The sequence below is a fragment of the Cydia amplana genome, chromosome 21 (assembly GCF_948474715.1).
Source record: "Cydia amplana chromosome 21, ilCydAmpl1.1, whole genome shotgun sequence".
Lineage (NCBI taxonomy): Eukaryota > Metazoa > Arthropoda > Insecta > Lepidoptera > Tortricidae > Cydia > Cydia amplana.
The window spans coordinates 8,837,169-8,853,951 of NC_086089.1; the positions used below are offsets into that span (position 1 = coordinate 8,837,169).

The 16,783-nt window shown below is 39.8% G+C and overlaps 1 protein-coding gene across 1 annotated transcript; it reads left to right on the forward strand.

Annotated features, from left to right (window-relative positions):
* Positions 1–9,295: 9,295 nt before the first annotated feature.
* Positions 9,296–16,454, forward strand: LOC134657910 (EARP and GARP complex-interacting protein 1). The gene is made up of 9 exons (XM_063513490.1): positions 9,296–9,410; positions 9,594–9,728; positions 10,154–10,300; positions 10,764–10,850; positions 11,708–11,896; positions 12,862–12,986; positions 13,402–13,503; positions 14,891–15,016; positions 16,265–16,454. Exons 1-9 carry the CDS (start codon positions 9,369–9,371, stop codon positions 16,425–16,427), a joined length of 1,116 nt encoding a protein of 371 aa, XP_063369560.1. The 5' UTR covers positions 9,296–9,368; the 3' UTR covers positions 16,428–16,454.
* The last annotated feature ends 329 nt before the right edge of the window (positions 16,455–16,783 follow it).

The following is a 16,783-nucleotide window of genomic DNA, read 5'->3' on the forward strand; positions in this document are numbered from 1 at the left end:
ACTCGCTTGGACTTTTGATGTACATACCTATTGGAATTAAATTGGTTTAGGGTGGTTTTAGATTTAAAACGAGTCGGACTCGCGTTCTGTACATTTGAGTCCGACTTACTCTTGACTGCACATTCCTAAGAGGTTTTCCTGTCATCTATTGGTATAGAACTATTTTGTGTACCTATTTTTTTCAAACATTTAGACCAAGTAGTTTCGGAGAGAAAGGGGCCGGGGGGTTGGTATATTTTTGGTTATTTTCTTAACTACCTAACTTTAAAATGAAAACGATATAGTTTGAAAACCTTTCATAATGAAGCCCTGTAAAATTTGAAAAATATACAGGATGTTCGGTACATCGTATGCCAAATTAAAACGGCAGATAGGTTGTGTATGTTTCAAATTTAAACATCTTACCTATCACCAACGGTTAAAGGTGCCGTAAAACGTTTAGGTATATTTTGTGATCGAGTAACAAACGTAAAAAATATGGCAATTGTAAAAAAAGTGTGGCGACCATTTTGAATGACCGTTTTTAGGGTTCCGTACCCAAAGGGTAAAAACGGGACCCTATTACTAAGACTCCGCTGTCCGTCCGTCCGTCCGTCCGTCTGTCACCAGGCTGTATCTCACGAACCATGATAGCTAGACAGTTGAAATTTTCACAGATGATGTATTTCTGTTGCCGCTATAACAACAAATACTAAAAACAGAATAAAATAAAGATTTAAGTGGGGCTCCCATACAACAAACGTGATTTTTGACCGAAGTTAAGCAACGTCGGGCGCGGTCAGTACTTGGATGGGTGACCGTTTTTTTGTTTGTTAGGGTTCCGTACCCAAGGGGTAAAAACGGGACCCTATTACTAAGACTCCGCTGTCCGTCCGTCCGTCCGTCCGTCTGTCACCAGGCTGTATCTCACGAACCGTGATAGCTAGACAGTTGAAATTTTCACAGATGATGTATTTCTGTTGCCGCTATAAAACAAATACTAAAAACATAATAAAATAAAGATTTAAGTGGGGCTCCCATACAACAAACGTGATTTTTGACCGAAGTTAAGCAACGTCGGGCGGGGTCAGTACTTGGATGGGTGACCGTTTTTTTGCTTGTTTTTTTTTTATTGTTTGCTCTATTTTTTGTTGATGGTGCGGAACCCTCCGTGCGCGAGTCCGACTCGCACTTGGCCGGTTTTTTTTTGCTTGTTTTGCTCTATTTTTTGTTGATGGTGCGGAACCCTCCGTGTGCGAGTCCGACTCCCATTTGGCCGGTTTTAAAAGAAAGTTACTTGTAAGACGATGCCGTCGTTACTCTTGGTCATTGTTGAGTCCAAAAACGAGCAAAACTAAGTCCAAATATAGTTCAGAATGGCATTCCTGTGTTAAAATTCGCCGTGTGGGGCTGGGGCTCGGCAAAACGACCAAAGGTGCCCTTAGCAACAAGCGGTCAGCCTGCGATGGCAGGCCGGAGTAGGGTTGCCAACTATTTTTTGGTGGAATATAGTATTTTCCAGAATAAGGCATCAAAAATATAGTACATTTCAAAAAAATATAGGTAGTACTTTTAGATAAAATACTAAACATAAGTGTAATATACGTTTAATCGGAAATATAGTATTTTAGCGTATTTTTCCAAAAGTATATAGTACAGAGAGCCAAAATATAGTACAATACTATATAATATAGTACGGTTGGCAACCCTAGGCCGGAGGCGGAAAGGTAACTGGGTAAAGTGGGTAAGGCATTTTTACTTTTTTTTATTTTATTTTTTGGATAATATCACGTAATATAATGTAAAATTACATTGGAACAAAACATTAGTATCTTCGTCAATAGAGAATATTACGCGACTCTGCGCAGGGGGCGCCACTTCCTTCTTCGAGAGAGTCGAAATTTTGTTATCTAACCTCTCTCTAGCACTCTTGCATATTCCAGCGTCATATCCTATGTGCCCAGCAGTCGTGCATCGTGCAAAGTGTGTGTGCCAAGTGTAAAAAAGTGAAATAAAGGAGGATGGGCAGATTTGTATGGACTTTGGCCTAGAAACCAATAATGACAAGCCATAAATTATTGGATTGGTTTTTTATATTCTTCAACTTTTTGTATGGCTAGAAATCTCGAATCGCTGTGTGAAAAAAGCCTGGAAAGCGATACAAGAACTTAGTACTTATCAAAAAAACCTACACAGTAACGTTTCAGCTTAAACTACTTTTATGCCTCGATAACTTTTTTCACACAAATATTTGGGACTACCTGTCGTAGTAAAAGTTTTAGAACATAGAATAATCTATCCAGTGACATATCGCTGTCGTAGTAAAAGTTTTTGTATGGCTAGAAATCTCGAATCGCTGTGTGAAAAAAGCCTGGAAAGCGATACAAGAACTTAGTACTTATCAAAAAAACCTACACAGTAACGTTTCAGCTTAAACTACTTTTATGCCTCGATAACTTTTTTCACACAAATATTTGGGACTACCTGTCGTAGTAAAAGTTTTAGAACATAGAATAATCTATCCAGTGACATATCGCTGTCGTAGTAAAAGTTTTAGAACATAGAATAATCTATCCAGTGACATATCGCTTGTCCTTATTGGTCATATAGGCCAATTAGCCCACCCTCCTTTAGTTTTTTTTAATTCATCCCCTAAAATAAAAACGAAACTAAACTGTTACGGGAAAGCCTGATCAATAACTACAGAAAGCTAAACAGCGTTTGTACTTAATGTACATACATAAAATTCCTAACGATAGGTAGTACTTTCCGACACCTATATCTACCAACGAGATCCATTTAAAACCTCAAAGTCTAAGTTTAATGCGGGCATTCCAGCGGGCCCGTAAAAACCGCGTTCAAACCTTTTAGTCGCGCCGCCGCCCGCCGCCATACCAATAATATAACCATTAAATAAACCGACTTCACAAAATATTACTTACTAGCGACCCGCCCCGGCTTCGTACGGGTTAACAAATTATATATAATCCTTCCTCTTGAATCGCTCTATTTAAAAAAATCGCATCAAAAGTCCGTTGCGTAGTTATAAAGATCTAAGCATACATAGGGACAGACAGCAGGAAGCGACTTTGTTTTATACTATGTAGTGATGCCATCATTTTATGGTTTTCATCAGCAGTTCAGTTCCACCAGGCCTGGATCACTCCGCGATTTCGTCGCATCGCTACAAGTATGTACGTATATGTATTTACGTATGCGGCTCACACCAATTTTGGTGTCTTGCCATAGTAGTTGCCGCGCACCGCTACGGCACGGACGCCTGCTCGCGTCTGCTGCTAGCGGTCATATCTGTCGTAATAGACGCGTTTTGTTAGAAAGTGAATCTTCTGTACCTAATAGTACTATTATTCCGTGGTTCCACTCCGAGAACAAATGCACGAATTATAAAAACTAAAAAGCGGCCAAGTGCGAGTCGGACTCGCCCATGAAGGGTTCCGTATTTAGGAGATTTATGACGTATAAAAAAAAACTACTTACTAGATCTCGTTCAAACCAATTTTCGGTGGAAGTTTACATGGTAATGTACATCATATATTTTTTTTAGTTTTATCATTCTCTTATTTTAGAAGTTACAGGGGGGGGGACACACATTTTACCACTTTGGAAGTGTCTCTCGCGCAAACTATTCAGTTTAGAAAAAAATTATATTAGAAACCTCAATATCATTTTTGAAGACCTATCCATAGATACCCCACACGTATGGGTTTGATGAAAAAAAAAATTTTGAGTTTCAGTTCGAAATATGGGGAACCCCAAAAATTTATTGTTTTTTTTTCTATTTTTGTGTCAAAATCTTAATGCGGTTCACAGAATACATCTACTTACCAAGTTTCAACAGTATAGTTCTTATAGTTTCGGAGAAAAGTGGCTGTGACATACGGACGGACAGACAGACGGACAGACGGACAGACAAACAGACATGACGAATCTATAAGGGTTCCGTTTTTTGCCATTTGGCTACGGAACCCTAAAAACTACCTAAATCGCTAACCTTGCACTCCATGTGCAGTTCCCGTACCTCAACTTTTTCTTGTCACTGGTTGCCATGGTTACGTTCTCCTGGGTCCTCTTGAAAGGTTATAAGTTATTAGCCCTCTCCTTCAAGGGTCATCTTCTAACTATTTGTCTAACTCTGCTGACTCTGCTTATATTAAATTGTCCCCTGGCTGACGGGACAGAATTATAACAAGAAATAGTTGATCCACTCGTACTTTCATGAAACGCCTTCATAATACTTGACAGCTGTCAATTACCCATCCGATAACTATGTAATATCGTCAGGTGACCAGCAAAACTCACCAATTACCACCACAAGTCACACCAATTACACCCATAGCCATAGTGAACCATATTAGTACTAGAAGAAGGTTGATTTTTAGTTAAAATGTTTTTTTAGTAATTAGTGAGTTTTGCTGGGAGGCGCAACAGTCATGCAAACCTGCACGGAGCGAAAAGGGGTTTCCTGTGAACACTTCCCAAAACGAATATTTCCACAGTGACTGGTGTTTGCATTTACTTGGAATTTTATATAAAACTGGTGAGCTTACGGGGAATCTACCGTTCTAGAACTATACTATTTATGTGGTCATTGCTGACTGATTGTCATTGCGGTCACTTATACTACCTGGTCCACCTACTTACTTAGAAATAATGATCTAAACAATGATTTCATTTATTGTATAAATAATCAATTTTTTTACTAGCAGATACGTCTGCGAGCGATATTCCAAATTTTATATCGCTCGCAGACGTATCTGCTTGTTAAAAAAATTATTTAGTATGGGTTAGCACATATATTACTGGTGAATTCTCAATACAACTTGAGACTCCAGTGCCGTTTAAAGATGTAGTCGTCTTACGGTAGATCTCGCTATACGCCACCCCAAAGGCATGCATAAGGGATGCATAAGGGAAGGAATGGGAAGATTTGCGAGGTCCTGGTAGGCTTCCGTAGCTCAATTGGTTAAGAGCAACACACGGATTGTGGAGGATGCGGGTTCAAGCAAGTTCAAGCGTAACTTTTTCCATTTTTTCCTTTAATATAAAATTTGTATAAATAATGACGTTGTACCTGGTTTAAGACTTCAGAAAAGGGGAGATACCGGATACCATGATCGGTAGAACGACCCGCCTGCGCGGCGCAAAGAGGGTAATGATTTCACTATAAGGTTGAGATATTACAACGGGCTTATCATGGACGGAAAAGCTTGTGCGTTCGAACTTCGAACCCGCATGAGTACCATAAACCTTTTTGATTTATTTAAAACTAGCGACCCGCCCCGGCTTCGCACGGGGTAGCAAATTATATATAAACCTTCCTCTTGAATCACTCGATCTACCGCATCAAAATCCGTTGCGTAGTTTTAAAGATCTAAGCATAGGTACATAGGGACAGACAGACAGCGGGAAGCGGCTTTGTTTTATACTATGTAGTGAAAAAACAAAAAGAATTTGCTCACCCTAAGTATGTTCGTCCACTGGCTTTTTCACCCGACTTCCAAACTAGCGTTGTTTGAGCAATTAATAGGTAGGTTATTGCCGTATGAATAGTTATTCATCTCAACTCTTGTGCCGACGCCTCGAGATGTAGCAGGAACCCTGAAATACGCCACAGATAAGTTTTCGTGTATAAATGTAAGTTGCGATTGTCCGAGCGGATATCCTGCCGGAACTGGAGGCCGATAGGCGTGGGAACGTCCGTGGGGCTATCAGCTAAGGATACTATGGGCATGTGCTCACACACAATACGTACATGATCGTTTGTAGCGGGTAGAGTACGTTGTAAACTGGGTTATAACCGCAAAAATCGAAGTTCGCAAATTGCGGGCATTTTTCTCTGTCACTCTAATTACGCTTTCATTGGAGTTAAAGAGAAAGATCTCCGCGATTTGCGAAATTCGGTTTTCAACCCCTCTGAAATATAGGTACTAGTATGTCGCCCCGAAATGAGAACTCCCGGTTCGCTAAAAACACTATAAAGTAGATTCATAGACATCTATTTAACTTTCGACGCGATTGAATAAAAAATGAGGAAATTCAAGAAGCGAAATTTAAGATCATCAGTTACCTATCAAATTTTGTCACTCAGTTTCTCAAAAGCTTGTAACTTGTAGTACAAGTGGAAGTCCCTTTCTAGCAACACTTGTCAAAAAGTGACATCCGCTTGTATTACAAGTTACAAGCTTTTGAGAAACGGGCCCCAGACCCATGAATTCAAATAAGGAGAAAATCAATGTGCGCTAACTTTGCCCATTATTGACCCCCGTTTTGAATTAAAAGTTCGCGTCTGCATCGCCGGCCGGCCGGCGCTCGTTAAATGAAAAAAACCAGCGACCAACCGCGAAAACCGAAATTCGCATATTACGGGGATCTTTCTCTTTTACTCTCATTAAGACGTTATTAGAGTGACGAGAAAAATGCCCGCAATTTACGAACTTCGATTTTTGTGGCAGCCCTGAGTCTTGTAGTTGTGGCCTGTGGCCTCGTTTCTTTCGTATGATATCTAGGTACGTACCTATTTCAGATTATTTTTTTTTATACAGGGTGTCCGGCGGCAGATTTTACGAACAAACGCTCTCTATTCTATTCAATATATTTGGTAACTTTGGTAGTTACTACCTATATTAGATGCTGACTGTCCTATGGACTACCATATCACCCTACTATTTGTACCAAGATGAAGAAATGTTCCTGACCTCTACTGAGCAACATCGTGGCACGCGAAGCAAGGCGTTTGCGTGGTCTACTTAAATATATCTCTGTGGCAATTGCGAAGGGGTTTAAGGAAAACCGACAGCTAATTTTATAATAGGCTGTGTCATCCGCAATAAACAAGTGTGTTGATTTATCGACATTTTCCGCTTTGACGGGATTCACGGGATTAATAATGAAACAATTGATGCGCGAGAAAAAAGTGTCCTAAGGTTTTTATTTCCATTCCGTCACCATTTTTCATAGACTTTGTATGGCGGTCACGAAATGGAAAGATCGAAAAATGTATGGAAATTTTGGGACACTTTTTTTCTCCTATTAGGATAGAAAGAGCTCGTGATTCTGAGTAGAAATAACATAAAAAAATCCCAAATTTGAAAAAAAAAAGTGTAGGGGACAACTTAAAAAAACGCCTAAATATTCAAAGTACGTTTTATTGTTATTATTGTGAATGAACAATATTTATTTACATATAGTATAGGTGCGTTAGTTTTCGTCCACTTGAATACAAACCTACATTCACATTCAACATTCTACATTCAAGGCCGTGAGTTCAAGTCTCACCCAAGACAGTAATTTTTCCACTTTTAAATTTATTCTAAGCTTAATAGAATCGATTGCAGACGTTTCTGCTTGTTAAAAATTAAACCTACATTGCTGCACAAATTTATATTATGTATTGCAATCCTTAATGTCAACGTCTATCAACATAAAAATGATATTTCGCAAGTACAAAAGAAAATTAAATATATTATTTGTGAATCTGTCAAGTGAACGAAAGTTGTGAAAACTAGAGCATGGACGAAAACTACCGCAATGACCCTATTTATCGTCAAACCACTCAAATATGCGTACATTAATTGAATATTCCTTCAATGTATCTAGTATCCCATCATCAGACCATGCCTGACATCACTTTAATGACAATGGAATCATCTTTGACACAAAATAAAATTGCATTCTAACTTTGAGAAGAGGAAGACACACAATTCAAATAAAAAAGAAAAAGTATCCAATTGAGAGCCTCCATTTTGAAATTGGTTTAAAAAAACCGGCCAAGTGCGAGTCGGACTCGCGCACGGAGGGTTCCGCACCACCAACAAAAAATACAGCAAAAGAATCGTGTTTGTTGTATGGGAGCCCCCTTAAATATTTATTTTATTTTATTTTTAGTATTTGTTGTTATAGCGGCAACAGAGATACTTACATCATTTGTGAAAACTTCAACTGTCTAACTATCGCGGTTCATGAGATACAGCCAGGTGACAGACGGACGGACGGACAGCGAAGTCTTAGTAATAGGGTCCCGTTTTTTACCCTTTGGGTACGGAACCCTAAAAAGAAAAAGATGCCATCCAAATATTTAATTGAGAACCTCCATTTTGAAATAGGTTTAAAAAAAGCATGAAATTTTTCGCGGCTTCGACGCGGCACGGCGAAAGCCAGTGATTTAATACTTACATGAAAGCTTACAATCACATAGGTATACTAATCATGTAGTAAAGAATGTCACAATGCCCAAATAGAATAGTTTAAATTAACTCACTTTAAGAACAACCTGTATTCATCTCCACTCCACATTGGTTTGGTATAGACAAGGCAGTAACCGTTCTATCTCTATCCTTTGATTGACTAACTTTACTATCAATATCCAGGCTTTGGCTATTTCTTCTCTATACTGTTCCTTTGAATTCATTTTGCAAAACTACAACTTTTCTAAAGTACCTACTTTAAACACAACCGCCTGTGTCATGCCTTTATGAAGGCGTTAAAGCTAAATAATAAGCGATTAAATATATAACCTAAAGTGCAGTAATGAAGAAATTCAATAATATATTATACACAGTTATTTAACAATTCAGAACTTAAACTATAATTTTCATGTTTTTATTTTACATAAGTAAACAAAAACGATATACCAGTGCATTGACAGCTGTCATCATGTGTAGTGATGTAGTCTGATTACTGATATCGATTTTGATCGATTATTACGATGAAGTGGCCAAGACAATATTTTTCGTTTCAATCAAAATTACTTAAGCCCCCTCCAGACTATGCGCGTTAATCGCGGGCGAAGCTGCGAACGCGAGTGTGGAGTCGATTTCGCTGTCTGCGAAAACCGACTCCACACTCGCGTTCGCGGCTTCGCGCCGCGATTCGCGCACGAGTGTGGAGGGGGCTTTACCATGAAATTATTACAGACGGTACGATTGATACGATTTGATCAGTAGCAGAATCGATGGTTTCTAATCGATTATTGCTGTACATCCCTACAACAATCTACGCGTTCCGTTTTCCAGAAATGGCAGAAATATAATAAACTGCCATCTGCAAGATTATTTATAATTAAATTTTATGTACAAAAATATAAGATCTTTGAGTTACATATAACATGACAAAAAATTATATGATGTTTTAACTTATTTGAATGTTATAATTATATGATACATATTATATTTTAATATATTTTTCTTGCGTGGAATGGAAAAATAGTCAATGTCAAAGTCACCTGTGTGAATGTCAACGTCAAAAGACGTCATCGTCTCATCATGGTCTCATCGATATCGATTTACGACAAATTTAACAAAATAACAAATAAATAATGTTTTTATAAATTACTACCTTTCAAACCTAATTTTACAGGTAATACATTAACCATGGATGAAGGGAATTCTATCATTTACGGTCTAGAACACCAGGTAAGGATTCCTTATCATTTAAATCAGCCATTACTTATTTTCCAGTATCAAAGTTAAAAGTTAAGTCTTTTTAAAATAACCTGGATATTACTCGCTTTAGTGACTTGCTTTCACAGCTTTTCATTTTTATTACCTGTTGTACTTTAAACTTATAACTTAAATTGTGGGTGGTGTTTTGGTCAGACTCGGGCGCTGTCGCCGCAGTATGGGGAGAACGATGCGATTCGTTTTCTCATTGGTACTCAGAGTCTGAAGCCCGGGACGAACCAGGTGCACGTCGTCGAACTGGAAGAGGACACGGGCGCTCTACATACTAAGGTATGAACAGCAAGAAAAATTATATTTCTTTTTGGGTGGTAAAAAGTCATCATCACATTTTGCATGAGTCACTTTGGGAGCCTAGGGTCCGCTCATCACTATTTTTTTCTACAGCAACTCCTATTTGACCTTCCAGAGGGGAAGCTAGGCTTCATTGGGATTAGTCCAGTTTCATCATAATTAGAGACGCAACGGATAGCTGTTTGGCTGGATACCGGATGTTCGGCCATGATGCGGATGCAAGTTTTACTCTGAAATCAAGCAAAGTTACTATCCGGTATCGCCCGGATATTAAAATAAAGGCCGGATAGTAACCGAATATTCCTTGCATCTCTAATCATAATGTTTCCTTTGCCAAAAACCAGCTAGAATCTCACCTAGTATATTAAAACAAGAAAGGTTTAACATCCGGTCTATCTTTTCAGGTGTTCAAACATGAGACTGGAGAGATATGGCAGTTACGATGCTCTCCTCATGATGCCGCTACGTTGCTGACGGTACACAATGCATATGACCCGGTGGCGGCTCAGTGTGCCATGGGAGTCTCGGTTTACAAGCTGCCCACAGTTGAGGTAAATCCATAGCTAAACTCTAGCCTGTATTTGAGTGACTTGTCATCACTTCTTGCCATAGTCATGTCAAATGAATGATAATATGTATTTTAATGTGTCAGTCTCACAGGACTTTTATAGTTAAAAATTGATATACTTAGTCAACCAGATCTTGACAGTAGAAAAAGGTGGCAAATTTGAAAAATGTAGGTGCGAAGGGATATCGTCCCATAGAAAATTTGAATTTCGCGCCTTTTTTTACTGACAAGATTTGGTTGACCAGCTATAGTATTTGTCTAAAGGAACTATACACTGGCATAGCCTGAAGAAATCTAGCAGTGGGTGAAGTCGCATCTGCAAGGCCCATTTCTTGTGTATTCCCGAGGTAAAAAAAAGTTGCTCCCTTGGGGCCCTCTGCAGGGCCGCTTCGCCTTTGCCCACGCCTAGCTACGCCACTCCTTATATTTCTTGGTTTACATTACAGGTTATACCAAAGGACTTGGACGATCTGAGCGCACTGCAGAGCAGGAATGCTGAGGAGTTGGTGCAACTACATACCATTACACCAGAGGTGAAGAAGTGTTGTATTACTTATAAGTTTTACATGCCCTCCTAAGGCCCAAGGTCCTACCTATGGTACCTATTCAGTTTGATGTAATTTAAACCATGTTCAATTGGAACAGAGTAGCTTTTGCTGTTTCATTCAATTTTCAAACAACACAAAATGAACTCTATTGCCTACATTTTAGGTTCAAATTTCAGTGGCAAATTTTTGATGTTTGTATGGCTGGGCCTTAGGAGGCTGTTGCAGAACTAACCATAGTCACTTATTGATTATACAGTATAGTAAGGATATTCCATTACTTTCATACTTTTTAACTTGTCATGTAGCTATCCTCTCTATGATGGAATTATGGCTGATTTTTGAAATTACCTGACATTTGGCAGTTTTTGAAATACCCGAAATTCACCTTTTTCATGAATTTTTGGCTAACTTTCAATTCCTTCAAGCAGAAGTTTGTTGTATTCACAATTTTTCGGTCATACAAGTAATTGAAACTATATTTTCATAGACACATCACACCACAAACGTGCCTAAATCAAAATTATGTTACTTTATTAATTTATATTTATTGCAATTAAAATGTCTCAGTGCAAAATGCTCTCGTTAAAATTTAGATGCGTGGAAACATCCCTGTAAGGGCATTTATTTGTGTTATGAGCACAGATATTTGTTTCTGAGTCATGGTTGTTTTCTATATATTTAAGTATTTGTATATTATATATATCGTTGTCTGAGTACCCACAACACAAGCCTTCTTGAGCTTACCGTGGGGCTTAGTAAATTTGTGTAAAACTGTCCTGTAATATTTATTTATTTAATAATAATGTTACCAGAGTAACAAATGCTTGACTATTCACCCACAGAAACCGGAAGAAGAGGTCCGCTGCGCCGAATGGCACTCGATCGATGCCAACCGCATCGGCGTGGTGTACGAGTCGCACTTGTGCGTGCGCGACCTCGCCGCCGGCGCCGTGGCGGCGCGCGCGCAACCCGACGCGCGCGCCCGGCCCAAGCTGACCGGCGGCAAGTGGAACCCGCACCAACACGCTCAGGTGCACAATTCAACGCTAGGTGGCGCTGTTCCGAGTAATGAAAATCCTACATCACGCTATTAAGATTTTTATTGCAATAATGACGTGGTGGCAAGAGGAATCCGCACCACTGGCACCAACACGCTCAGGTAACCGCATCGGCGTGGTGTACGAGACGCACTTGCGCGACCTGGCGGCCGGCGCCAGCGCCCGCGCCCGGCCCAAGCTCACCGGCGGCAAGTGGAACCCGCACCAACACGCTCAGGTGCACAATTCAATGCTAGGTGGCGCTGTTCCGAGTAATGAAAATTCTACACCGCGCTATTAAGATTTTTGTTTGAATAATGACCCGGTGGCAAGTGGCATCTGCACCGGCACGCAGGCACGCTCAGGTTAACTAATTGAACACTAGATGGCGCTGTTCCGAGTGTTCCGTGCATCGAATATCCTAAATCGCGCTGTTAAGATTTTTAGGATGCCTAGGCATCCATGGGCTACGGTTATCGCTTACCATCGGGCGGGCCGCCGTATTTTATTCCTGTTTGCTACCATCATTGTATTATTTAAAAAAACTTTATTATATCGGGAAAAAACACAGGTATTTCTCTTGCGAAGTTTATGATAATTGTCCTTCCCCTTCCTTTTCGCATTGCCGTAGTCAGTTAACCTTTTGGACGCCAATGACCGATATATCCGCACCGTAGGTTCAACGCCAAAGACCGATTAACCTGTCGAATCCCACGATATGACGTCACCATAAGCGTTCTGGCTCATATATGAGCCGTGGGAGCTGACAGATTAATCGGTCACAGACTACAGAGCAACATCGACAGTACGTGCATATACATAAAGTTCAACTTCAGTTTTGACACTTCAATGATGTGGCGTCTGAGTGACAGCTTTTGTGTTTGACACGGCGTGGAAAAGGTTTTAAAAAAGGAGAATGAATTATAGAATTTTAACGTAATAAAACAATATTGTTTCAGTTCGCGCTACTACAAGACACGCATATAAAATGTTTCGACACGCGCACCGATGGCGGCAAGCCCGCCTGGAGCATAGAAAATGCGCACAGACAACTAACGAGGGATCTGGATTTCAACCCTAACAGGTAACATTTCAACCCCAACATGTAACCTTTAACCCCTATTAAAAGTATCAAAATACTCTATTTTCTACATATCCATAAATTTCGTCAGATGACTATATCTACCGGTAGATGTCGCTAGGGTCCCCATGACCCATATGGTGGAAAGATTTGCTGGTTATGGATGAAGTCTCACCCAAGACAGTAAATTTCCACTTTTAAATTTATCCTAAGCTTAATAGCATCGTTCACAGACGTTTCTGCTTGTTAAAAACTATATCTTTTAATTATGTATATATATCGCCGCTACGTATTGTCATTATTTGTGTGATATTTATCCGTCGACAATTCAGTTTATAAAAAAAAAATGGTGGATTTGGACTAGCACGGTCTACGGGTGACAGAGTTACTAATTAATTCTTCTGTCTTGTTCCCGCAGACAATTCCACGTGGCCAGCGCGGGTGACGACGGCGCTCTTAACATCTGGGACTACCGGAGCGGCAAGGAGCCGATATTCAGCCGCCAGGATCACTCCCACTGGTAATATTTGACCGAAGCGTAGCGAAGGTCTACGTTTTGACTCGGGCATTTTGCTTTTGTATGTCCGGATGTTCTCTACAGGTCACAATTCTCAACCGATTCTTGTGAAATTTTGTGACCAGATTCTATGAGTAAATAAAAAAAATTTGTCGATCCCGTTTTTGGAAATTTTCAAAAATGGAGGAGTTGTGATACCTCGCGCTTAAACAAATAGTCGTATCGATATCATAAGAGTATTTTCTTTTTGAGACATATTTACACGGTAAATGGCAAAAAATGCAGAAAAATTGTATTGCTGGTTTAGGCGGTATTTAGATAGTAGGACATAACTTTTTGTATATTTTTTTCACTTAAACTTCGTTTTTTTTTTTTTAATAAATTACAATCTTTGTATTGTTGATTGATCTAACCGCTGTGTGGCGCTGTCATCGTGCACGGTCCCAATAAGCTATGCTCGCGAGGTCTACAGCTCACAGAGCCACTAGTAATATAATGTCCACCCAGACGTATCCGTCATTAGCGGCAACCTGACATTCCTTACAATGAAGTATTTAGCAGATGGCGCCATCATAGCTTGCCCTGTCAATCCCTAGAATTCATGAATCTAGTATTTAAACTAGATCAGGCATGAGGGGTGGGGGGAAATGACCGAACGGGATAGTCTTATGTATCTTTCAGTAGGAGTAGCAGCGCTATTAGTGTTTGTCCTTGTCACAGTCTCACTTTTTTTTTTCCCCACCGTAAATGAGTATGGATTATGGTGGGCAACAAATAAATTCGACCAATCATAGTGTCGCCTTGCGTATGTTTGGCACGCGTATACCACATCTATTATAGTCGATTTAGACTCTCGCGCGAGCCACGAGACGAGCCGCGAGCCGCGCCACGAGACGCGAGTGTAAGCGGTGGGCTCGCGGCTCGTCTCGTGGCTCGCAAGCTCGTCGAGCTAATATAATTTAAACACTAACGGCACGGCATAAGGTTTATAACCGAATGACAAGCCGAACGCGAGTGTAAACGGTGGACTCGCGTCTCGTGGCGCGGCTCGCGGCTCGTCTCGTGGCTCGTGCGAGAGTCTAAATCGACTATTAGAATCCTACCATCTATGCTAGAATTGTGTCAATTGTTTGTTTTTTTTAAGCCCTGGATGCCAGCCCTTTAAGCCAAATCTCACGCAATAAAGCTCACCATTTGTGTTATATGTATATGTGGGTATGATTTATTATACTTGGTCAACCAGATCTTGACAGTAGAAAAGGCGGCAAATTTGAAAAATGTAGGCGCGAAGGGATATCGTCCCATAGAAAATTTGAATTTCGCGCCTTTTTTTACTGACAAGATTTGGTTGACCAGCTATATTTGTTTATATTTATTGGTATTGTGGCAGGGTGTGGACGGTGCGCTACAACTCATACCACGAACAACTGCTACTAACGGGCAGTTCAGACGCGCGCGCGCTGCTCACGGCCGCCGCCAGCGTGTGTCGCGACCCCGCCGACACCGACAAACCTGTGTAAGAACTGCATTAGCAGTTGGGAGACCATGAATCTAGTATTTTAACTGGATCGGGCATGAGGGGTGGGGGGAAATGACCGAACGAGATAGTCTTATGTATCTTTTAGTAATAAAAAATAATAGACGTATTATCCATGTAGCATGTAGCTACAACTTCACGTACAAGATCGCATTTTGCAAGGTCGCAATTTAACGCAAAGTCTGCCTATTTAAATAATAAAATAAATAAAGAATTCCACTCAAAGCCACACCGAGATTGCAAAACGCTCCTTACTGAGTGGCTAAAAACGAAACGGAAAAACTACTAATCTTAGAATACTAAAAAAGAAGAAATTAAAATAAAATAAAATAAATAAATAATACAATTGGACAGAATAGTCTATCTGTCATATGTATATACACACACACCACACACACACACACACACACACACACACACACACACACACACACACACACACACACACACACACACACACACACACACACACATGTTATTTATACATTTACATTTATTATTATACTTAAGTTACAATAAAATAAGTCTGTTATAATTTAACACCTAATTATAAGCATCTAACGTGTAAAGCAAATATTTTTAGTTATTTATGTTTTAAATAAATAGTTGTTAACCTAGGGAAGAGCGGTGCCTCCCAACACAGGCAATTATTTGCTTAACCATGGCCATGTGTATTTTAAAGAAATAAAGAATTTTGTATTTTTTATATTTGTATTTCTAGTAAGAGTAGCAGCGAAAGCGCTATTATTGTTTGTCCTTGTTACAGTCTCACATTTTTTTTTATTCCCCACCGTAAATTTGTATGGATATGGATTATGGTGGGCAACAAACAAATTCGACCATAGTGTCGCATTGCGTATGTTTTGTCCCTCACGGAGGCACGCGTATACCACTTCTATAGGATCCCACCTTCTATGGGGGAGACACTCCTGACTTCGGGCAAACTCGGATCCGTTCGGCTCAGCATTGCTCCGAGCAATTATTAGAGTTGACACAACTTAACGTCCCTTTGCGTGCACGGCCACAGATAAGATAGTGGCTTGAATTTTGACAACCCTAAGTAACCGAAAGGGATAGTACTGGTAAACATTAACAGTGTAGTAACTATAGCTATAATTAAAGTATAGTTTAGTTTAGTGTAAATTAATTAAATTAAATTGAAACTGAAATAATTCAAATGTAATGGGTTGATACCTAAATAAATAACATTTTTATTTGTTTATTCAGGTTAGAAGACGGGGTCCTCCAATCATACGAGCAGCATGAAGACTCGGTGTATTGCTGCGAGTGGAGCTCCGCGGAGCCCTGGACCTTCGCCAGCCTGAGCTGCGACGCGCGCCTCGTGCTCAGCCGCGTGCCGAGACACTTCAAATATAAATTACTCTTGTAAAATCAATTAAATATATATTTATATTACTATTGTTCGTTTTTTGGGAATTAAACAAAAAATACACGTAGATGTTTAGAAAATTAGAGAGTGAGCTCTATTATATTCCTGCAAACTAAAGTGACTGTTCGATCATTCTATTTTGTCCGACGAATCCCATTTTTGTACAAAAACAATTTTTAGGTAGTATGTTATGGAGTGTAGAGTGTACCTCTACACTCCATATAGTATGTATACTTGGTCAACCAGATCTTGGCAGTAGAAAAAGGCGGCAAATTTGAAAAATGTAGGCGCGAAGGGATATCGTCTCATAGAAAATTTGAAGTTCGCGCCTTTTTTTACTGACAAGATTTGGTTGA